Genomic DNA, 25,696 nt, shown 5'->3' on the forward strand with positions numbered 1-25,696 from the left:
ATGCCATTAACGTGTTGCTCAACACGTCACCAAGCGGGCATCCGTGTGTCGGAGAAAGCGAGAGAGACGCTTCACTGCGTCATTGTAGAGCTGAAAAAAGGTTTAAGCCAGCACAAACATATTTGAGCGGCGTTAGCCCCTTCGTGTCACACGCGTCATGGCGCTTGGCTTCCACTGCAAATGATATGCAGCATGTCGCTTTGTGGCTGCTCGTCTGAACACACGCAGTGTGTCAGTGCTGTTGAAGTCGTGCGGTCGCTGGTACCTGCAGAACGTATCCGGCCTCGCAGTAGAAGGTGACGGTGGAGCCCAGCTTGTAGTCGGAGCCCAGTCTGGTCCCGTTCAGCACCACGCCAGGGTCGAAACACGACTCCCTCAGCTTGGCTGGAGGGAGAATGGACCGGGGAGAGGGGAGAGAGAGAGAGAGAGAGAGAGAGAGAGAGAGAGAGAGAGAGAGAGAGAGAGAGAGAGAGAGAGAGAGATTAATGTGCGCGGGTAACGTTCCATATAATAACAGTAACGAATTTCACCCACTTCTGTACACCTGTAAACCAGCGATATGTCACAATAAATTAACACAGTGGTTCTCAACCTTTTCAGGCCGCGACCCAAAATAATCATATTTTAACTGGGGACCCGTCCCCACCCTGACGAGCACTAAGAGTTGAGGCATTACATTTTGTATAACACAGTTCTATTGTGAAAATAGCAGATCTACATACTGTACTCACAACACCTCGCGTTGCGAGGCGTTGTGAGCATGTTGTGAGCACGTAGATCGGCTATTTTCACAATTTCTGCCTCTAATATTTGTCAATTTAGCCAATGTTTAATTTGCCATTTTAGAGGTGTTAAAAAGTCCTTAAATTGTCACTTTAGAAATGTGCAGATACCCTCTATACACTTAAACGTTAGGTTGGTTTGTTTACTGTTAAGTGAGAAAACAATGTTGCACGTTAAGCTAATCATCTGGGGACCCCCCCCCCCCCCCCAAATAATTTGGGGACCCCCCTGGGGGTCCCGACCCACAGGTTGAGAACCACTGAATTAACAAACAGTGTCTCCTCCTGTACGTACCTTTGTATTCCAAATGAAAGCCGGTGTAAGACACGGATCCGTCGCTGCGGAAGGCTAAGTGCATGGTGTTGGAGCTGCTCTCTATTCGCTCGGGCAGCTTGCTGTCCTGGAAGCTACCGATGAGGGGACTGTTGCTGTCCGGACCGTCGTAGATATACAGGAAGTCATAGTTAGGCTCAATGCTGAAACTACAGACACAAGGGGGAGAAAATAAAGAGGGAGAAAATGTAGAGAGGGGGAGAAATGGTTAAATATTTAGACAGCAACTTCCCTTTTTACTGATACTTGAAGGTGCCCTCCACACTACAGGCGGTTGCCGTCGGGGCTGCCGCTAGGATCAGCGGTGGCCGCACCGCGGTGAGACAAAAACACACTCGCTCAGTGAGTAAACGCCGCGCGGTATTTCACAAAGATGAACACAATCCATCTCTCACCGCCCGCGTACGCATGCACAAACGAGCACGCTCGCGGGGGATTTCACGGGACCACGCCCGCTCGCCTCGCCGCCCCAAAACTTTGCTGCATGGCTGAAAAAGCCGCCCGCCTCCCATTGAAAATGAATTGCTAGGAGGCGGTGACCGCGCGTAGTGTGGAACCCCCTTAATAGTTTTTCAATGTTTGTAATTATTGTTTTCACTCAGTATCCCAACCTTTCACGTCGCCTGCTTAGTGGGTGTCTCAGATGCTTTAGACACACCTATTTAGCAGAAACATTTACAAGCAGAAATTGCTACCGTGCGGCTGGGTGTGAATTTGGCATAATCAAGCACCTTGTCAAGCAAAGATTTTATGTTATGCGAGCGCTTCGTTGGATGAGCAAATGGATTTTCAACATGTTCTGTTGATGTGGTTTTAACCAGAGCCATTTAAGGAGAGTTGCGTCACCTCCATTGACTTCTTCTACACACTTTAGGCTTCTATTGGCGAATAGTGACAAAGTGTTGAACCAGGAAGTTTACGGAATGCATTGGAGTCTATGGGCGTTTGTCACTATTTCGAGTTACATAAACTGCGTGACCGGCACTGTTTTCTGCCCCCGCAATGGGCGCAACTCTCCAATAGATGGCTCTGGTTTTAGCTAACTCCGTCGAAGCTGTTCACCTGATGAAGGCCAACGATAGGACGTAGTCAGAGTTGACAGCGATGAGCCAATCACAGTCCTTGGAGTGCGGGTAGGGGTGGGGGAAGTTTGGAGACAATATAAACCCATTGGAGCCAGTTAGGTTCCCTCCACAAGGAGCTGCAGGGACGGACACACAAGAGAGCACAAAAGAAGACATGATGCTTTACTGTTTTTTGAAATATAGTCAGTGATAAGAACAGGTGATGGAGAACATGAAAATGTTCACGTTCTGTAAGGATTGGTGCATTTGTATAGCATTGTATCTCCATGCAACTTGCTTTTGCCTTTGGGATGGAGTGTACAAATGATGTCTTTCACATAAGAATATGTCCATCTTTTTTAAAGTTTTAGAGTAACCGATTATTTTACCACCTCTACATTCCGCTTGTACTGTTAACAATCTGGTTAAATAATAAAGTACTCAATCTAAATCTAATTAGTACTAGTACCAGTACTAATACTGGTACTACTGTAGTACCTACCTCTAGGGCAGTTTGGAACATACCGTTGCTCCAGGGTGCTTTGGCTGTGTTGATGGTAGCAGAAATAACCACTTAAATCCTATATTCTTGGTTGACCGTGGTCCGCCAGAGCTCTATACTACTAAGTACACTAGTGTTACTCTCTACAGCAGGGGTCTTCAACGTTTTCAGGCCAAGGACCCCTTTGTTGAGAGAGAGATGAAGCAGGGGCCCCCACAACCTGTTCATAGATCATCAGTCAATCATCAGTGTATTTTGGATTCATGTCAATTTGTGTTTTGAGATATTTAACCACTTGAACCGTCAATGCTTAATAAACTTGACCTTTCACTCTGTACTTAGTCTGCTCTTTTCTCCCTCTAGACCAAAGATCTTTGTCGAAAATAGCCGATCTACAAGCTCACAACGCCTCGCAGCGCAAGGCGTTGTGAGCTTGTAGATCCGCTATTTTTGGCTAAAGTTCTCTGAATATGAACACTAGGGTTCACGTTGTTAATATAAAAAGGATTGGAAGATTTGGAGGACCCCCTGTAGTAACTCTGAGGACCCCCTAGGGGTCCCAGACCCCCTGTTGAAGACCCCTGCTCTACAGTGTAGAGTCTACATACCAAATCTCATATAAAATACAGCAGCCGCATTACAATGTACACAGATCTGCTATTTCCACTGAATGTTGGCCCCAGACCAGGGATGCTAGGGTTCATGGGGTTGATCTGTCACTCACCTATGCAGACGGGCGGGCTGGGCTGCCAGTAGTATCTATTATCCACCTGTATACAGGTGATCTTATCGTCTCCCTGGAGCTCGTAGCCTGGGTCACACTGAAAAGACACCGAATCCCCCGGCTCACGGCCGTCTCCACTACGGCTGCCATTCATGGGCACTCCGGGATCCCGACACGCTGTGGCTACTGAACCTGTAGGGCGGAGGAGAGCAGAGGAGACAGAATATTGAACCTGTTCTTGTAAAAAAAACATAGGTTTTAGTGCCATACAAATAGCCTATACAAGAAAGTAGCCTCAAGGTTGTTTACATACGTCAACAAGAGAACAGGGTTGTGGTTGTTGTATATCGGGCTACTTTGACCTAGGCCTGTCCCCGACTAAGGATTTGTATAGTCAAATCTGATTGGCCAAATATTGCCTACAGTATAGTTGACTGTCAGTTGACTATAAACAACCACAGGAAGATTTGCATGATTTGATGAGATTGGCAGTGAATCAGACCAATCAGTCTAACTGCATGAAATAAAAAATGGTATGCAATAGAGGATCGTTCCATTTAGGCTGTGGGGGGTGCTTAACATACAGTATACTTGCTTGGCATGATAGATATCCTTTTTATTTGTTAACAAATTAGGCCAATCTCTCATCATTCAACTTAAGAGATTGGTAGTCGACTAAGACTCCCTCGATCGATTAGTCGACTATTCGGGGTCAGGCTTACTGTTATAGTACAATTTATTTTAGCATTGTTGTTTATAATCCTTACAGTTACTTACTGGAAAACTGAATAGCGAACCCAGACTTGCTGATGTAGAAGTCAGTCTCAAACTGGATGGTGACGGTGTTGAGTGTAGAGTGGAGTCCCTCGGGCAGCAGAGAGCCACTGAGCTCCGACAAGGACATCTCGTTCTCCGCTGGGCCGTCCCAGACCTTCAGCATGTCATGGCTGGCCTCGGTGTCGAACGCCAAGAACTGGAGACTGTAATTCACCACCACGAGAAAGGCGATTTTTTAGTTGTATTGATATTAATCAATCAAACATTATTAAAGACACATGGTCCATATAGCAACCACAGCAATTCATAATTGCGACCGTTAGGTCGCAGTTACTATCAAAACCTCCACCAGCTGTCCCTCCGTCCATCAGTCAGTATGTCCGTCACGTCACGTCGCGTCACGTCACGTCACGTCACGTCACGTCACGTCACGTCACGTCACGTCACGTCACGTCACGTCACGTCACGTCACGTCACATCACATCACATAACACTTTTGTCCCTATTCTTATCTCCGCCACCGTTGCCCCTACTATCCATGCCAAACTTTGCACACACACTCCTTGGATGGCAAATCACAACCCCTGATTTCTCACATGGCCCTCTTCCCACCATCAGGCACATTTCTGGACACTGCTCCTACAGAGTTTGCCCTAAAATCATGCAAAGTGGTACACAGTATCTCTAAAGTCATGTCATCAACATGGATCTGTCCCATTTCCCAGATTCCCTCCTGATTGGCTACGATTGCCTTCTAAAGTTTGTGTACGCGACTTGACGGTCGCTTATCCCCCGATTAGGAAGTCTTACTGGTGTTGTTTCACTAAATTAAGGATAGCAAAAGTTAGTTTTCCAAACCAGATGAATTAAACTTAAACTGATTCACATTTTAAAGCTATACTATGTAACTTTTTTAATAAAACAAATCTTAAAATTGTCCTAATTATTAAATCTCTAAAGTTTTAGAACACCCACTCTGTTCATTTCAGCTCCCAAAGCCTTTTCTTTATATGTGTTCTACTGAGCCCTGGTGGCCGTGGCCGGGGCTGTTTTTCCTGGCAAAATTACGTCATATGCATCATTCTGTACACGTGTCTCCCTACCGGCCAATCAAAGCCCAGATCATACACTGCCGAGCTCTTCAGGAAATGGGTGGGTGACGTGACGTAACGTTTTTGCTGTCCTCGGTGTCAAACATGTATAAATAAAAAATATATTTGTCAAAAACCTTCTGAATATTGTGCAGGACCTTAAGCTTTATGTGAACTTACTCAAGATTAAAACATTTCTTTCCTCATTTCTTCAGAATCTTCAACCAAACATGGCAAAACTCATATGGTGTGACTGTCCTGACCTGTTTCTCAAAGTGGGAACTTGAATAAAACTAAGAAAAAGAATTGCTAAAAATCATTTGAAAATGAATTTAGGCTAAAAAAAATGTCTATTTTGAGCCTATATCTTTTCAAAGTCAAAGCATAATGTTTTCAGTCATTTCTGATCAAAAACATTTTGTCCCCCAACCCAAAATCATTTGGTGTGACACTAGTTTGGAAAAATTAAACAGGCAATTATTTGGACACCTATTGGCTAGAGAGGTCCTTCTTCTGTAAGGCTATTCAGCACTCCCAGCACAACTGCAAGACAGGTGTCTGAGGTGAGTTATGATTTTAACATTTTCATGAAATGCCATCTTGTTGAAACGTTGACAAACTCACCATTCTGGATGTCTTTTGGTGTGACACCTTTTCTTTAAAAAAAGCTTACGTTATTTGAAGTTTTGGTCATATTTCCATGTAGATCTAGGCTGCTTTGTTATAGCTAGCATGTTGTTAGCATGCTAATGTGTACATAGTAGCCTCAAGGTAAACCTAAATGGAGAAAACAGTAATATGGTGTGACACTTAATCATATGGTGTGACATGTCTGCTTGTCACACCATATGACTTGACTGTCACACCATATGATTTATACTGTATTTAACTACAGATATAACAACAAATAACAAAGTTCCATGTTTCTTTTGTACATTTAAACATTTGTTTTAAACATTTTTACATAAAATGTAATTTAGCTTCATTCAGTGATACTTCAAATTCATCAGACAGAGCAGAAACCCCTTCACAGAAACCTTAACATATTGTTTCAATCTAAACAATATTTTCTCTTTGTCTTAAACTATACATTCCATTTTCTTTTGTCAGCTGGAAAATGACAAGTGCTGAGAGAACGAGAAAGTACAGGGAGAAACTAAACAATGACCCAGCAAGGAGAGAGGAGCCAAAGGGGCGAGACTGCATTTTCTACGAAGAGCAGGAGGTTGTCTGTGGCATAGCAGAACCGCAACAAGGCAGCCGGTTTGCTACCCTCACCAAATACGACTGGCTGATGTACAATACAGTCTAAATGTATAATCTAATCTGATCTAATACTTTTGTACTTTCACTCACTGGACTGGACAGTGGACAGTGTTAAGGTAGGACCCGAGACAAAACTAGCGAAAATAGCTGATCTACAAGCTCTCAACACGTTGTGCTGCGAGAGCTTGTAGATCAGCTATTTTCGGAGTTGCGCAACCCAGCACTCTTTAGCTAGTGGAGATGTGGTGTAATGTCATGATTCCTAATTATATTTGTTCAACACAAAAAAATGCTGTGTTCAAGTTCAGGAGACTTCGGAAAAAAGCAATTTACCTGAATGCTGAGTTCTGTTTCCACTAATTGGTGTTAATAAAATGTTGCCTTCAATGCCTTGGCTCCAAGTGTGGCTATGCGCCTTATTGTCCCTTTAGGATCCTTCTGCCGTGGGCCGGCAGAAGACTTAGGTGTGCGTAGCATTCCTGTGCACATCCTCATCATCCATCTACTACTACAATTCTTTCTTATCCCATGTTAAAGCCCTACAATAATATCCTGTTCAGAAATATTAAGGCCATGTTATCCTGGGTAATTGTTTAATCAATCAGTAAAGTTCAGTACTCACTAATAGGTAGGTTAAAACACAGTTTGCTTTGACACATGAAGATATGATCATACGGTGTGACACTAAATCATTTGGTGTGACATTCCAAATAGTGAGAAATCATACCTTTATTAATGATTAAACCAAAAAAATGTTTATGGATTACATAGAGAATATTATCAGGAAGAGTCACAAATATTTGTGTAATTTTAGAGAAAGTTTTGACAGAATACATTTAAAATATGTTGTAAGATCATGAACATGGGCCTCACACAGAGTGTCGATTATGAAAAAAATATACAGATATAATGAATTTTCAAAAAACTATAGTGGATCACTGGTTAGTTATGATAAAGGACTTTGATAAAGTGAGTAACTTAAGAAAGATGTACTCCATTTTCATTTTATGAACAATTATTTTCATGTCACACCATATGACGATTTTAGGCACAAGTACAACAAACTGCTGAATAAAGTCTGATTCCAATAAAATATCTAAAAACAAAATGTATTTCCATAAGGTTGAGAGTGAGTAGAACAAAAGTAAATAACCTTTATGCCTGCAATTTAAAGTTTTTTTAAAAACACATTTTTTGGGGCGTCACGTCACTGACCCAAATACACTGCAGTGTTTACAATGGGCTAGGAGTCTAGCATGTATCTCCCCAACCGAGGCTCGTAGAGGGACACGAAAGACCTCTATGGATAGGTCTCGGCGAGGCGAGGCGGACGCGGTGGTCTGAAGGCCTGGTCCGTGGCGAAAAACGGCCGAAAAACGGCCGAAAAAACGGCCGAAAAAAGCAGACGCGGCCGCGGTTTGCTATAACGCTACTGACCACTAGTTGAGCAACTTACACAGTATAGCTTTAAATATAACATTTATATCCAAAACCCCCTGGCATTGTTGGGGTAGACACGTCTGGAAGGCTGATCAAGGCAGTGGGATTCACATAACTTTCAAACAGTAAGTGAGAGAGGCTTATTTTACCTCACAATGTTTCCAGAGTCCACCTCGATGGTCCAGGTGCAGCGCAGGTTGTTGTCGTAGGGAAACGGGTACCCGGGAGAAAGGATCCTCCCTGAGGACTCTCCTTTAAAACGACCGCCACACTCCGCTACATTATGGCACACAACATGCATTCACGCGCACACGCACATGTTTGGGGGATGAGAGTGGAGATTGGATATTGTGTTAATAATACATTTAAACATACAAACAAATAAGATTTAAAAAATGTACAGTATATGCATTTGTGTTGCTCTCAAATCTGTCTGTATGTCTGTCTATCTGACTGTCTGCCCTCTCTCTCTCTCTCTCTCTCTCTCTCTCTCTCTCTCTCTCTCTCTCTCTCTCTCTCTCTCTCTCTTTCTCTCTCTCTCTCTGTCTCTCTCTCTCTCTCTCTCTCTCTCTCTCTGTGGGAGGCAGCCTATTTGCATGGCTATGGGAATGTTGACATGACAACAACATGAGTTTAAACCAGGCATGGAGAACCGAACCATTCATCTACACAGAGCGATGCGTGTTTGTATACATGCACACAAGTGTGTGTGTGTGTGTGTGTGTGTGTGTGTGTGTGTGTGTGTGTGTGTGTGTGTGTGTGTGCGTGTGTGTGCACGCGCGTGTGTTGCATTTGTTTCAGTGCACGTGTGATATATGACAGGTCAGCCCCGCTATCTGCCTTGCCGCGGTGTTTTATCTAGCCAATCACATCCACTCAGCACACCTCAGCGGCCAATGAATAGTGATTAAGCGATGCCCACGGTGACAAATGGCACGGGAACTAATCTAACTCTGCGGTCCCTTCACAGTCACACAACCCCGCAATAAGACACACACATACACAGACACACACACACACACACACACACACACACACACACACACACACACACACACACACACACACACACACACACACACACACAGACATTTACACAAGTACACACATGGATTGAAGAGGAGAGAGAGAGAGAGAGAGAGAGAGAGAGAGAGAGGGCTGGGGAGGCGAAAAGCGCTGAGTCAGCGTTGCTCCCCGAAGAAACAGCGCCTATTATATCACAGGAAATAATCACACTATCTTTCTCTCTCTTTCTCTCTCTTCTTCCTCTTTAATATCTTCACCTCTTCCTCCTAACTTCCTTTTCCCCCCAGTGGTTACTTCCCCCCCCCCCCCCCCCCCCCCCATCCCCCCATCCAGATGCCTCAACTCCTTCACTAGAATATTCTATAGCGGTAGCAACAGGAGGGATATTAACACTGGGGAGTTGGAAGAGGAGGGGGGAAAGCAAGCAGGAGAGAGGAGAGAGCGCGACGGAAAGAATGGAAATGAAGAAGTGGGACGAAGGCGAGCGGATAAGTAATAATACAGTAATAAGATACGAGGCAATATGATATTAAGACTGAGGGGTTGACTCGGGTCAAAGCCAGCCATTGCTTAATCCATTTAGGCTTAGAATTATTGAATGCTTTCACTATTGAAAAATAGCAGACATACAAGCTCACAGCGCGGCACCGAGTGCCGCGCTGCGAGCTTGTAGATCTGCTATTTTTTTTTAAATCATGAACATTTGTGCAAATCTTTGTATATCTCATTTTTAAAGTGAACATTTGTAACTCAAATATTTGCTCCCTGATACAAAATATTTTGATTATACATATAATTCTAGGGGTCCTTGACATGAAAGAGAGTTTGAGAACCACCGACGTAGAAACATGTGTTTTTCAAAAAAACCTTAGAAGGATTTAGAAGACACTTATAGAATCGGGTCAAAATCGGGTCAAAATTCAAATGTACACGATTTAAAAAAATATCAGATCTACAAGCTCGCGGCCGCGCTGTGAGCTTGTAGATCTGCTATTTTTTAATAGTTAAAGCATAAAACAATAATACGCAATAATGCGTACCCGTTCCGAACGGCTTAAATATAAAGTCGGAGAATATCATGAAGCCAGCGGCTTTATGACTGTTTCATTATTGATGTTGGAGGAGAGAGACAGACTTATTAGACTGAATCAGATAGCAGGGAGTGCTGGAGCGGGGCTAAAAAGGAGGAAAGGTGCTTAAGGAAGAGAGAGGGGAAAATTGGGTTAGCAATCCAACAGCTCTCATTTGAGCGCCGATGGCGGCAGCCATTTTGTGTCTTTCCACGCGAGGTCTTCTACACCAGGGGTTTTCAAACTTTTTTTTTGACTCAGGGCACCCCTGTAAATAACTTTTTTTTCATCCACGGCACCCCTGAATTACACTGTTCATGTTTACATCTTACATACCTGTTGGATAAATATCCGTTTCCATCAGAACTGACTGAAAATAACATTATACTTGACGTTTAACCACTTGGACCCCAGCATGCCTATTCTGGGGGGAAGGTTCACCAAAAATAGCTGATCTACAAGCTCACAACGCGTCATAACGTGACGCGTTGTGTGCTTGTGGATCTGATATTTTTGGTGAAGAGAGTTGTCGTAGATAGAAAAGAAACTCATCAAGTACAGTGCAAATCAGGTCTGTTTTACTAACATAGTGAAGTGATATTGATGTAGTGATATTAATGAATTCCAAATATTATCAAATTATCTCGCCGCACCCCTGGACTGGCATCACGGCACCCCAGGGTGCCCCGTCGTCACCCACTTTGAAAACCCCTGGTCTACACACATACTATTTGGCCGAAGTTGTGGCTGAAGAAGCCACACCAGGTGAGCCCCGTTCAGTTCGTTTGAACTTTCTCTCCCAATCAAGAGATTAAAACACAGCCTTTGTGACCGGCGCTCAATGCTGCTGCCAGCAGCAGAAATGAAAAGTGACACCGGTATGGAATCACATTATGACAAATTGGGTTTCTGCAGTGCAGAACGGCCGAGGCACACTCTTTGAGTGACATATCAGCGACGATTCTCGGCTGTTTTAAATACCGCAAATATGTTGCGTTATCTGTGAAGTCGGGAAACAATGTGTATGAGCCACTTTCAACCCGGTGTACCTGTTTTGGGCATGCCATTATGGGGCTAAATATAATACAAAATATAAATATATAATTTTTTTAAACATGAGCCAAACATTGAAAACAGCCGACCCACAAACCGACAAGTAACAAATAATCCCCTGTAAAAAGTTGGTGGTTTGTCTATGATCCTATCAGAATGTGAAAAAGAAACTTGAAAAAGACTGCAAGGTCAAAGCGTCGTTCTGGTGCTGCTGTGAATAAAACTGGAACATTTTAAAAGTGAGTTGCGAAAAGGAAAAGGTCTACATTTTTTAAAGTAAAAGTATCACTACTGCAATGTAGAAACACACACAAGTATTGGTATCAAAATGTACTTAAAGTACCAAAAGTAAAAGTATTCGTTATGCAGAAAGTCCCATTTCAAGTTTTCAAATGTATAAACATATACAGATCTACAAGCTCACAATGAGTCGCATCGCAACATTGTATGTTGTCTATTTTCAAATGGCCCGAAATGAAGCTGAAGTGGTTAATGCATGTTTTGTAATGAAAGACATAATCTACAAAGTAACTAGTAAATAAGATTTCAAATAATTGTAGTGGAGTAAGTGGACAAGTGTACAATATTTGCCTCTGGAGTAGAAGCAAAAGTATTTGGAAATACTCAAGTAATACCGCAACAAATACCTCAACATTGTACTTAAGAACAGGATTAAAGTAGATTCATTGGGACTCCTGAGGAGGACAGAGTTTGTTTGTTGTGTGATTTGGTGGAAATTGAAAATGAGGTTCATTTCTTGTTTTATTGTCCATTATATGATGAATTAAGACATAGATTATTTGGTAAAATGTAATCTATTTGTGTTAACTTTTTTTGGTTGGATATTATGAAAGACTTGAATTATGTTTCAGTAAAGGTATTTTCTTTTTGGCAGATTGTGTGTGTAAAGCTTGAAAAAAAAGACAAAGTGTTTTGTATGCGTGAAGGACAGTTTGAAAAACAGTCTTTTTGTTTCTTTGTATACCTGTATGGTACCAATGAAGTGATTTATATGTATGTGTCCTGTAAGTCCATGTGGGCTGGGCACCTTTTTGGTGCACGACACGAAAATAAATAAATCTATCTATCTATCTAAAGTAAATGTACTCAGTTACTTTCCACCACTGCTTCTTGCCGATCAGAACATGTTCCTCAAGGTGATTTGAGGGCACACGGCCGTGGCTAACTCAAAAGTACCATGATGCACGTGACAGCAGTGTTTTATTTATTTTATTGCTAAGCACTGAGCAGAGAGCCGGGGTGACTGGGAACACAGTTTGGAAGGAACGTTGTGCCAACATTCTAAAACTGTTTATCTATGATTCAGAGGGCAATGGCAGTAGATTATGAGTTGTGTGTGAGCTGCGTGCATGCGTGTGCCTGTGTGTGTGTGTGTGTGTGTGTGTGTGTGTGTGTGTGTGTGTGTGTGTGTGTGTGTGTGTGTCTGTGTGTGTGTGTGTGTGTGTGTGTGTGTGTGTGTGTGTGCGTGCGTGCGTGCGTTGGCGAGGAAGGGTCAGATCAGGTTTCGAGTCGGCTGTAGGCAGACTATTAAGAGGTTGAGTTATCAATGTAATATTCAACAGACGTGATTTACAGTGTGCCAATGGTGAAGCGGCATGGCAAAATAAATCACCATTATAGCTTAGCTCACGCCATCATCATATATCCATATCTGTAGTGAGAGCTTTGCCGTCAGCCGAAGCTCCGAACTCGGGGGAAAAAGAAATCACGCCGGTCGCGACGAGCTGCTGTGAAATCAAGTCAAGACGAGACAAATTCAATTATGAGACGCTTTTTAGGGAACAGATTGGTGAGTGAGTCCTTTTCAGACGAACAAAGGACATAATTACGGTAAAAAATTGGACAGGGCTGCGGCGTAGCCAACACAGACGTAGAGATAGAGGCAGTACAATGGGCTCAGTGTTAGATGCGCTGTATCTGTGTGTGTGTGTGTGTGTGTGTGCGCGTGTGTGTGTGCGTGCGCGGGCGCACATGCGGAATCAAAGGGATAATAATAAGGAACAGGCTGGTGCAGTATGAAAGGCATTGGGCAAGATTATAATCCACACAGTACAACACAAACATTCTTTGATCATCCTTCTTCATTTCAAGGACCCCCGGTTTGATACGCATCAGGCCACGGACCCCCATTTGAAAAAATAAATCTTATCTCTGGGACCCCAATCTAGATTGTAAATCAATGGCAGATCCCTTATACTGTATTTCTCACAATAGATATTTTATTATATTAGAATTTCCTCTCTTACTTACTTATTATTATGTCTAGGATGTTGCACAATTTTTTCCCAACATTTCTCTGCTCATGTATAAGTTGGTGACAAATAAAACCTTATTGATTCAATTTGTACACTTAGTTACAGGGTCCATTTAGCTGGTACCCCCTGCAACACCCTCGAGGACCCACTGGGGGCCTCCGGACCGCATGGTGAAAACCAGTGAACTGGAACTGTTGGAAAGGCTCTGCCTGTACTGTCATTGTTTACTGCAGATAGAAGGAAATAATGTGCTTTCCTGAATAGTGTGAGAGGAGAGATCATACTACCCAGACCAAGGGAATCAATGGTATTGTGGGTCAAGCCCATGTCATTCTTTGTAATTTGGATCTAGTTCTTTGCAATCGATATACAGTTCGCACGAGCTGGGATCGAGGGTAATGTGGTCATTCTTTCATTTGATTTGTGCGTGCATGTGTGCGTGCGTGCATGTGTGTTATATTCTAGCTGTTGGTTTTGAAGAATCCACTCGTCCGAGATAGTTTGCCCTCCTGGCCCCCAAGCTGTGGAATAAACTCCCTGTCGCACTTAGAACAACGGACTCACTCGCTCGCTAGCTTTCGCTGAAGACTCACCTTTTCAGACTCCACCTAAACCCATAGCACTACTGAAACACTCAATGACCATACAGGAAGCTAGTTAGCATTTGTTTTTTTTAGGTTTTTTAGAATCCTTTTTCTCTTTACTGATTATATTGTTTTTAGATTGATATTCATATGCATTTGTTATATTGTTGTTGATGTTCTGACATGTTATCTTGTTTATTATAGTGATGTATTATCTGCTTATTGTCGCTTTGGATTAAAAGCGTCTGCTAAATGCCTAAACTGTAAACTGTAAACTGATGGAGTCAGTGACTGTACATGCATTTGAGTTTTGAGTGTTTTTATTTCATATTTGAGCTCATGCCAATAAAGCTCCTTTGAATTGAATTAAGAGGGAGCGAGAGAGAGAGCGAGACAGAGAGGGGTTAGGACAGAATGGAAAAATGCACGGTAATCTCATCACAAATGAGACAAAGTGGGAGGGATAATAGTCCCCTTTCGACTGAGTTTGAGCGGTGCACTGGCATAATCAATTCTGGAGGAGAAAAACAAAAACACAGAGCCATTTTTTTTCCCTCTGGGTCAGCAGGAGAAGAAGTGCCGAACCTTCAGAATAGAGAAAATATGCTGTTTTGGATAATGACTTTAAAATGTGACTGTCAAACAGAGACGTCTGGAGCAAGTTAATGGCCACACTGTGACAATCTGACACGGGAGATTTATTTGGTGGAAGTGTGCAGCTCCTATTACATGTTTAAATCACTAGGCATGCGTTACTAGCTATATGACATCAAGTGACACCAAGGGGGTCCCCAGCTAAGTCATCGACATTTAGGCACCAAATGGACACTTCGTGACATTCGACAAGACATTAGAGGACAATGATACAAAAATAAAACAAAAATAAAAAGTCAATTTTCCTTCAACAGTGACTTTCATATCATCCAATTTCAACATCCAAGCTCTGAGAGTTTGGTTTCATTAATCTAGGCTTACGTATAAGTGAATTAACACTTAGCATTTGACAGTGTAAGATTGGGTCCCAAAAATAAGAAAAGTATATCAAATTGTGGGTCCGATCGCGAGGCAGAATGCATAGCATATAGCAGTGGTTCTCAGCCTGGGGGTTGGGACCCCCAGGGGGGTCCCCAAATTATTTTGGGGGGTCCCCAGATGATTCACTTAATGTGCAACACTGTTTTCTCACTCAGCAGTAAACACACCAACGTAACGTTTATAGTGTATAGCACATTTCTAAAGGGACAATTGTCAGGGTGGGGACGGGTCACCAGTTAAAATATGATTATTTTGGGAGTCGCGGCCTGAAAAGGTTGAGAACCACTGGCATATAGAACCGGGTGGGGGTCAGGCGAGGACTTACATGGTGTATGAGCTGGGTACAAATGCAGTCAGTGAACGTGAACAATCTGTGAGTGTGTGTGTGTGTGTGTGTGTGTGTGTGTGTGTGTGTGTGTGTGTGTGTGTGTGTGTGCGTGTCTCTCCAACTGGTTTTCTCCAGCTGTCTCTCCCTGAGATCTTTGGTTACTGGAGTATGAGAGGAAACAACCGCTTCCGCTACCCAGGACGGAGGTGCGAAAGACTTGGAAAGTCCTTTGTGCCGGTCACTCTCAAGCAATACAACGAGACTCATGATGGTCGCTTGCCTAGGCCTAATAGGATTACCTAGGACAACTGTTACCTTGCACTACTGGAACAAAAGTTGTACTGACTCTGACCTCTAACGTACTTTTCCCTGAGAGGGTTGCTGTGGCGTCTTGCTGTGGCTCCCATTTTTGCTTAAAAAAGGGAAAAAATTATATATATTCTTGACTTATTGCACTGACTTTGGTCACTTATATTCTGGCCCTGCACTATTGGGTTGTGTTGGTTGTACTGTGTACTATTGCTGTGTTGATATGGCGGTGTGATACTTGTGTTGCATGACTGCATTGACTAGCATTGACTGTTTTTTGACTTTTTTTGTTCGGCACTGTTAAGTTAATGCTTTGAGTATAGCTTTTTTGTGTGTGAGACGTGTCACTTATGAGCGTTTAATGTTTCGTGGTCACTTTATGTATGTATTCTTCTTCTTTTTTGCAATAGCTTTTCGACACTTTATGTTTTTCTTTTTCTTTTTTTGTGCTTGATCTTTGGACTGTACACTACAGTACTCTTTTTCTTTTTCTTACTTCTTTGTAACTTGTAACCTTAAACTGCTGTGCTGCCTCTGGGCAACTGAATTTCCCCCGTGAGATAATAAAGGTATCTATCTATCTATCTGTCTGGTTTTGAAGCGCACACACACATGGTTTTGAAGCGCACACACACATGGTTTTGAAGCGCACACACACATGGTTTTGAAGCGCACACACACATGGTTTTGAAGCGCACACACACATGGTTTTGAAGCGCACACACACATGGTTTTGAAGCGCACACACACATGGTTTTGAAGCGCACACACACAGGGAAACGTACCGATACATGAAGGCAGGGGGTTATCCCAGGCCCTGCGCTCCCCCGTCATGCATTTGAGCGTGGTGGCTCCGTGCAGGGTGTAGCCCGGCTCACACCGGTACGTGATGCTGCTGCCGGAGAAGTGACCCTGGTCGTTGACCTTGAAGCCGAACTGAGGCACGCCGGGGTCCTCGCAGTGAGACAGCTCAAAACCTGTGGACGACAGGACGAGAGAGAGATACGGGAGGGAGTGAGAGAGTGAAGTAGACAGACAGAGAGAGGGAGAGAGAGAGAGAGAGCTCCAAAAGGATATTCTTTATCTTTTGTTTTTTTTGGAAAGGGCGGCGTATAATATCCTGTGTGCTATATAATCCGGTTAAGCTCTTATCCTCAGAAAACCTGAGGGAAGATAATAACCAGGATAGTGTTGCTGCCGGGCATCAAAACCTCTTATCTCCATATTTAACTTTTTATGCCTTTTCTTTTTTGTAAATGAATGCCCTCTACTTCTTCAAAATACATTGATACCAAGACAATAATTGCTAAAGAAAAGCAGATCTACAAGGTCCTGAATCCTGAAAAGTAACAGTTTTGAACATATTATGAGGTTTCGGTCCGACAGCGACAATATCGTCGTTGTCAGGTGAAAACCTTGTATGTCCAAAACCGTTCGTTTTGCATTATCATTTTAAAAATGATTTAAACTAGTGAAAACAGCCAATCTACAAGCACACAACGCCTCGCACCGCGAGGCGTTGTGTGCTTGTAGATCGGCTGTTTTCACTACTTTCGTGCGACGGCCTTGTATGATGACGCAGGGCTTTACTTTGGGAAAGAACGTACACATTTTAAACTTGAAGATACAAGGTTTCTGCCCGACAGCGACAATATACTAAATTATAATAATAAAGGATTAGCTCATTTACTGTTGATTATCACAGAATGCCGGTGCTCGGTTTACATTATTCAGCGAGCGCAATTATTCACAACAGGCTGTTTGTTCATATACCATTTGATGAGCGGTGTATTAAAGAGCTGATTAGCATGAAAATGCTTGCCCACACAAATATGCGATTTTTTACCTGGAGAACAATGTATTGCACGTAAACACACTCAGCAACCCTTTCCCTTATGGATAGAAAAAAAAGCTCTAAAACGACGCGCTCGTTATTTTTCAATTTACACTTAATTGTGCGGAGTCATTTGAAGCGGTTCTCTAGACGTTACCGAACCACAAGCTGACAAGCGTTATTTAGTGAACCCCAATTTCCTTTGCTTTATAATCATTATTAGACCCTACAGACATAGGAAATGGATGTGGGAATAAGCTGGTCTAATGTTTTCTTCCTCCAGAAACAATAATGCATGTCTTCTTTCAGCCAACGCATATTCATTTAAAAGGATCAGTTAAAAAAAGGAAAGAAAAGAAAATAATAATAATCGAAAGTGTAAAAAGTAAGCAATTTACCCCGAGTGAGAGGACATTATGCTCTCATAATGTCCGCAGTGAGGGTGTTATCGGACGAGGCGCAGCCGAGTCCGATAACACCCTCACTCAGGACATTATGAGAGCATAATGTCCGACCCCGAGTGGTAAATAGCTTTTCTACCACTTTTTCCCGTATACATGAAAGAAAACACATAGTTGTAACTTGCAAGGATCTTAAGTTACAATCATTATTGCCTATAAAACTTCCGCGAGACAGCAGATAGTTCCACAAACAACATCTTCTACTCACCAACAGATGGCGCCAACTCCATACTAATCCATGCGTCTAGCTTACAGCTAAGCTAACGTCAGTTAGAAGTACCGTTCCGGCCGTAAATAGAGGCTGTTCGCTTCCAGAAAGGCATAGGTTCAGAGAAAAGGGGCTTTAAAGTTGGCGGATTGCATTGGATCCAAATAAATCGGCGACTATAGCATGCACGTTAGTAAACATAGGACCGTTGCCACCGTCATTTGTTGGTTGGGGGAAAGGTGTTCCGACTACCTCCTGAAGTCCCCGGATGTACACTGAGGTGCATTGATCTCGGACAAGTCCTCATACAACTTTGCGGCAGTTGTTTTGTCATAACCTCCGGAATTTAGCCAATCAGAATCCAGTATTTGAACACGTGACTAGAAAAAGTGGTAGAATGTACCCTTACGGATATATGTTCACGTTTAAATGAACATTCCGGCTTGAGCTGCGTTGATATGAGGAGCAGTAGAGGCAGGCATACAGTGAGTACAAATATAGAAGTAAAAACAGCACTAAGTCAAAGCCCTATTCAAACCAACCTGGCCCAGTTTAACCACGTAAACCCTACATACTTCATTGATCAGGGTCCCCCAGCCCTGCTAGAAAAACCAGCACAGACCAGCACAATTTTCATGCTGGTCTGTGCTGGTCTATGCTGGTTTATGCTGGTTCATGCTGGTCTGTCTGTGCTGGTCGATGCTGGTTTATATGCTGGTTCATGCTGGTCTGTGCTGGTGCTGGTGCTGGTCTATGCTGGTCTGTGCTGGTCCCATGCTGGTCCACCAGTGACCCTGACCACACCAGCACAGACCAGCACCAGCACAGACCAGCAGTAAAACACAACATGCGCTGGTTTGTGCTGGTGCTGGTCTGTGCTGGTTCATGCTGGTTTAGATGGTGGGACCAGCACAGACCAGCACCAGCACAGACCAGCAGTAAAACACAACAGGCGCTGGTTTGCTGGTTTGGTCTTACTGCTGGTCTTGTGCTGGTTTTTCTAGCAGGGAGGGGTCTATAATTGCCCCCTCCTTTCTTTCCCTCTTCACTAAATAGCAGATCTACTAAGCTTGTAGATCTGCTGTTTTTGCTGAATGTTCTTCTATTATTATGCCCAGAATAGTGATGCTAGGTTTCATGTGGTTAAATCATAATGGAGGCGTGTGTTTCCACGCTGTACATTGTTCGGGATGGGCGCTGCCTAGGCATGCAGGGTGTGTCTTTCGCTGTTTGCACTAGCCCATTTAGGCCTAGGATTATTGACTGCTTTAACCATTGAAAAATAGCAGATATACAAGCTCACAGCGCGGCACCGAGTGCCGCGCTGCGAGCTTGTAGATCTGCTATTTTTGAAAAATCATGATTTTTCTTTGCAAGTCTTTGAATATATCTATTTAAAAGCAAACATTTGTAACTCAAATATTTGCTTCTGGGGGGTCCCTGGAACAACATATTTTGAGATGGGGGTCCGTGGCTAAATACCTGTAATTTTGGGGGTCCTTGACATGAAAAAGTTTGAGAACCACTGATTTAGAGGAAGGATTTAGAAGTCGGGTCAAAGATCGGGTCAAAGATATTCAAAGACTTGCACACCAAAAATAGCAGATCTACAAGCTCGCAGCGCGGCACTCGGTGTATTTGAGTGCTAGAGAACGTGCTTGTCCAAAAAAAAAAAAAAAAAAAAAAAAAAAAACTGCAATCCATTGAATCCAAGCAGCTTATATTCGCCACTTGCAATTTGTAGTGAATTCTTCAATGCCTGCGGGTGAGGGCCGACCAATGTCAAGAGTTATTCACCTTGTCGCTGGTGGAACATGCCCCCCAATGTTTAAAAGAACAACGCAAGGGCGCCCTCTTGGATGTCCCCGCGGTAGACGCAACATGATAAAGTACCCTCCCACGTGCAAGAAAACGTGACAATGTGCTCCCTCTATAGGCTATTATGCACAGCATAATAGGGGGGCGATACATGGCCATTTACCTTTATGGACATCGTCGCGAAACCTCGCTCAAATAGAGACTCTGCGAGCGAAAACCGGAGGGGTGGACGACGTCGCAGCACGACGCGTTGTCGCTCACGGTAGGTCAGGACATCCTCATTGAAACAAATTTATTTTAATGAGATGTCATCGCTCGTGTTGCGTCGCACCGCGGTCAGTGCGGATGAGCTGTTGTGTCTGTAAATCTGAGAGTGTACAAATGGAACCAAATGAACCCGTACAGGTCCATTTGGTTTAAAAAACGTTTGAGAACCACTGTGCTACACCAAACGGAACATAACGGAGCCGAATTCATTAGAATCATTGCTAGCGCCTGTGAAGGAAGTAAGGAAGGAGCTATGGGGTCCTTGATATTAAAAGGTCTGAGAGCGCCCTCTAGGGTGCCCTTCCCTAGTGCCCTGCAGTGCAATATACTGTTAGAGACTGCATATTGAATTGCACAATCTTTCGCTGTTTGTACCTGTATGAGTGAGTGACAAATAAAACCCTGTTGATTCTTGATTCAGTCGACTAGTCCCTATATGCTCGGAAATTTGATTAACCTCTAATCCAGTGGTTCTCAACCTGTGGGTCGGGGCCCCCAGGGGGGTCCCAAATTATTTTGGGGGGTCCCCAGATGATTAGCTTAATGTGCAACATTGTTTTCTCACTCAACACAAACGAAAACCAACATAAAGTTTAAGTGTATAGAGGGTATATGCAAATTTCTAAAGTGACAATTTAAGGACTTTTTAACACCTCTAAAATGGCAAATTAAACATTGGACAAATTGTCTAATATTAGAGGCAGAAATTGTGAAAATAGCCGATCTACATGCTCACAACTTGAGAACCACTGCTCTAGTCTACCCGAAAGACAATAGGCTATCTGCACAGCAGCCATATTGGAGAGAAGTTGGGTCTCTTCTTGCTTCCTTCAAAGGTGTTACCAATGATACTGATGAAGGCTCTGTTCCATTTTATGCGGCACAGTGGTTCTCAAACCCACACACCTTTGGGACCCCCAAGGAACCATGATGGGGGTCCCTGGTGTAGCAGAGTGTTTCCAGTGAGTCACCTTCGGGGGCCCTCAAATCTACTCACGGTATACCAGCAATCAAATGGATTTGTAATGGCCAAATATGGGTAGTTGTTTTTTTGAGAAAAAATATTTTTTTGAGAAAAAATATTTTTTTGAGAAAAAATATTTTTTTGAGAAAAAAAAGTTTTTTGAAAAAAAAGTTTTTTGAAAAAAAAAGTTTTTTGAAAAAAAAAGTTTTTTGAAAAAAAAAAGTTTTTTGAAAAAAAAAAAGTTTTGGCCTAATTGTGTTATTATTATTACTATAATAGTCCTGCCAATGTTTTATTTTCATTATTTCAATGTTTTCATTTTAGCAACACACACACACACACACACACACACACACACACACACACACACACACACACACACACACACACACACACACACACACACACACACACACACACACACAGTATGTTGCTGTGAAGAGGTGAGTGGCCCGAGCTCTAGAGGTGAGTGGCCCGAAGGGCCGCCAACTTATACAGGCTCTCGGCTAGCTAGGCTCTCGCTGCTGCGCGCCCGTCACTGCTGAAGCAAACTGTAACCTGATACTTTGGTGACGAAAATTGCGTAGGAGAAACTCTGGGGAAAGATTTGCATAGTAAACCCACACATTACTTTTCTACAAAGTGTACATCGTGCAAATACAATAGCTTCAGGAGAAGCTGCTAGGAACATTGGGGTAAAAATGCGCGATTTTTGTGCAAAAGGTGGAGTCTTTAGATGCAGTGTAAATGTGATTCTATCGCGCAGGATGCTTAAAAATACTTAAAGAGGATCGCTGTGGGTTATGGCTGCTGAGATTGGTAACACCTGTGAAGGAAGTGAGGAGAGAACCAACTTCTCTCCAAAATGGCTGCTGGGATGTGGCCGGAGAGTACATGAGGTGAAGAAGCTCGCAGAGGTGATGCCCTGAAAACTCTGTAGAAAATGTGTTGGCCTCTACTGTACATGCTGCTCACACGGCTGAGACAGAGAGTGATCCACCAGACTCTTGCATGGCAGAATCTGGATGTATTATATGCCATTGCTTTCGGTCTGTCAGTGTCATACACCAGGGTCATGGAAATGGAAGTCTCTCAAGCCAGACAACTCTTCCACAATCTTCGAATGCAACTACGCCTTGGTCGTGAACAGGAAGCTGTGTTGACCAATCACGACTCAGCTAGCCAGATAGGCTTTGACTAATTTGATTCATAGTAGCACATAATCATGCCACAGCAAATGCTGAACGGAAATGTGTGTGCTTTATTTTCTTTGCATATTCAGCGCTTCCGATGGTGGAAACACTTGAAAATTGTGTGATCCAAACAGCCTGTCTCGAGGGACTAAAAAAGGGTGAAAGCAATGAGCTAAGAGGAGGAATTCAGGGTCCTAACTTTCAAAAGCCAAAGAACACGTTCATATTTTGGGCGAACGTGAGCTGAACGTTCTTTGTTTCTGCTTGATGAGCGTTATTGTCGAACGCGTTCATTCTTACGTTCCGTGAACGGCGCTCGTCGGCCCGTTCATGCGGCGGTCCACGGTCGTCTGTCCTCACATCTTTCTTTGCATTCACATTAGAGTTCTCAACGGGTCTGAAAATTAAGGCCCGGCCCTAACTGGGCCCTAACTGGGCAGGCCCGAGGCCCTACCCGGCCCTACTAGTTAGCATACATTTTAGGCCCTACCCGGCCCGAAAACGTCGGGTCGGGTCGGGTATGTTCGGGTCTATCATATAGTAATAGTAATAAAATAATAAAAACAAATATTTATTTTTTTCATTGAGCCCGAGGCCCTACCCGGCCCGACTAATTAGCATACATTTTAAGCCCTACCCTACCCTAAATGTCGGTCGGGTTTGGGTATGGTCGGGTTCGGGCAGAATTTGAGAACTCTAATTCACATGCTCCAATAGCACCCAGCTGCAGGCTCGCAGACCTTGTGAGCGCTGTTATGTAAGCGGTGCTGTCTGCAGCTGCGTGTCAATCACCTCCTCGTTACATCTCCCAAGTAAAGCCTGACTATACTTCGTCGTATGACGTGTGTTGCATGCTGAAGATAGCTGATCTGCAAGCTCACAATGCGTCGCATCCACAAGATGACGTGAGCGTGTAGATCAGCTATTTTAACCAACGCGGAAACATGCAGGATGTGCACGATGGTTAGAAACTTCTGCCTTCACAATAAGGGTGCAGGAAGACTGGGCACCTAAATATTGTGGACACCTCAATGTTAAGTTGGATGAAATCATTGCTGTGTGTGGGGTTCTATATGGGCTGTGTCAATAATTTTGACAAATAATAGCTTGCAGCAACGTCTAAAAAAAAAAACATTTCGATAGCCAAAAGTATAAAACAAATATGGTTAAAAACTAAACTAAAAAGAACTAAGTTAGTTCATTTGGGGGAACCATGAACTTTAGTTCAAAATGTGGAATTATGAACTATGAACTGAACTAGTTCATTATAGAAGTTTAGAACATGAACTTGAACTAGTTCGTGTTTTAAGAGAACTTTGCCTGACACTGCCTAACTTTCAAAAGCCAAAGAACAAGCAGAAGCTGTGCTTTGAAGTGCCTGAGGAAGTGGCTGGCCAAGCCAGACAGAGCCCAGATACTGTATCTCCGAGGTACAAGACACAGATCACAATCTTCTACAGAGGACCATCAAGCACAGAGCCTGGAAGAACATTACCCGTGAAATGTGTTATTTACTTCTCTTGACGTCCTCTCCAAGGAACCAGAGCGGAGATCCAAGGATGAAACACCAAATTGGGGCAATCCCATCAGGTCTTCACTGCCTCACCATCTCAAAGCACTGGTGGGAAGGCGTGATAGATGACCGAGCTGCCATATCCGTGGCTATTCCCACCAGCAATGTGCTTTAAAGTGGGTCTTTGTGAAATAAATGGTTGAATAGTTAATAGTGCCCTGTATTTTCTTTCCCCCCTGCCTGACAGTCTGAGACCACCACTGCACCTTCTGGAATGTATGCACCAGCAGGTCCTTAGTACTGGCATAACGCACTTTAAGAACCATTTGATTTGATTCGGTTAATAGCACAAAATAAGAAGCCAATAGAACAGCATACAGACGCTAATACATCAAATTTAAGAGGAAAGGAGAGTAAAAGAAAACACAACTATAGTTTTATAAGGGACCCTCCCCCAAAAGGATGTACAGTATACCATCAACAGATGAAAACAGAATCAATATACAGTCGTTGTGATTCCTATTCTCCAAAGGTCAGACTGCTTCTGAGTCCTCAAGGGAGTCTCTCCCCAAGGATGTCTGCATCGGTAGCCTTCCTCTCCACTTTATGGCAGGCAGAGCAGAATTATTAGTATGAGATGTACTGTATGAGACAGTACTGAATGTGGGTCATAATAGATAGGACTTAAAGCAGAAATTAATTAACTGTAGGCCATGACGATATGTTAATTGGCCCCCAAATAACTAGCCAAACACTTTGATTTAATAACATTATTAAAAAAGTAAAAAAGTAAAAATATATATTTAAGTGGGCCCAGATCTTGAAATGGTTGGGAACCTCTAGCTGAACATGCATACTGGTTCACAGTGTCACATTGGAGCCCTTTGCCATTTGATTTGACAGAGTAGTGCACTATATGGCTCAAGAGTTGCCTGTAATGCCCCTATCATAGTGGGATGGTGTTTTTTACTGGTGTTTCAGTCCGAGTGTGGGGAAAGGGTGCGTTCGGAAATGCGCACCGGACTGCGCGGGCGTTTATCGTGGGCTTGCCCAGGCCTTACGGCCTGGGCATAAATATAACGATTGCATTCACCACGGCTTCGTAACTCGCGCGGCGCTCCGCCGGCCGCGCGGCCCTGGCCCGCTCTTCGCGGCCACTCGCGCCTGCGGCGCTCGGGGGCGAAGAGCAGGACCAAGGTCCGCTGGCCTTCGCGCCGCTTGCAATGTCGTGGACAATAAAACGAGCGCACCCTTTCATACACTCTGACTGAATCACCAGTAAAAAACACTCTCTCCTATCATAGTAGGCACCGCGTGATAAGCTATCCACCGCGGTGTAGTCTTTTTAAGTCATAAAACTACAACATTACGTCATTACTCGCCGGTGAAGAGCTATCCATGCACCGCGAACCCTGACACATCTCTCTGTTTTTATTATCAGACAGATCGGCCCATCACCCCGTTCACTGATTGGTTGATCTAGACCAGTCAGTCACAGTGATAGGACTTCACCGTGACTGACTATGATGGCCTCCACTTGTTTTCTCACTTTAGGTGGATAGCTTATCACCTAAGATTTGCGGTGAATAGCTCTTCACCCTGGACTCTGATAGAGGCTTTAGGGTCCATTTGGAAACCCCTCAAGGAACCCCTTGAGGGGTTTCCGGACACATCATTGAGAAATGAAGCATAGCGTTAGTTTCGCTGTAATCAGCTGTCAGTCAGATCCTTTCCTAGCCCTCATTCACAGACAGGCTGATCATTACATCACACTGTC

The 25,696-nt window shown here is 43.5% G+C and overlaps 1 protein-coding gene across 1 annotated transcript in view; it reads right to left on the reverse strand.

The window, feature by feature from the left end:
• The window catches only part of csmd3b (CUB and Sushi multiple domains 3b), a gene marked incomplete at both ends in the record, with an annotated part of 797,030 nt that overhangs the window by 134,612 nt on the left and 636,722 nt on the right, over positions 1-25,696 (reverse strand). The window contains 7 exon segments of the mRNA XM_080735998.1: positions 266-384; positions 1,078-1,265; positions 2,179-2,317; positions 3,407-3,598; positions 4,184-4,386; positions 8,130-8,256; positions 16,447-16,638. Coding sequence (XP_080592124.1) covers positions 266-384; positions 1,078-1,265; positions 2,179-2,317; positions 3,407-3,598; positions 4,184-4,386; positions 8,130-8,256; positions 16,447-16,638 — 1,160 coding nt within the window.

This window comes from Nannobrachium achirus (genome assembly GCF_963921795.1).
Source record: "Nannobrachium achirus genome assembly, chromosome: 10".
NCBI classification, from domain to species: Eukaryota; Metazoa; Chordata; class Actinopteri; order Myctophiformes; family Myctophidae; genus Nannobrachium; species Nannobrachium achirus.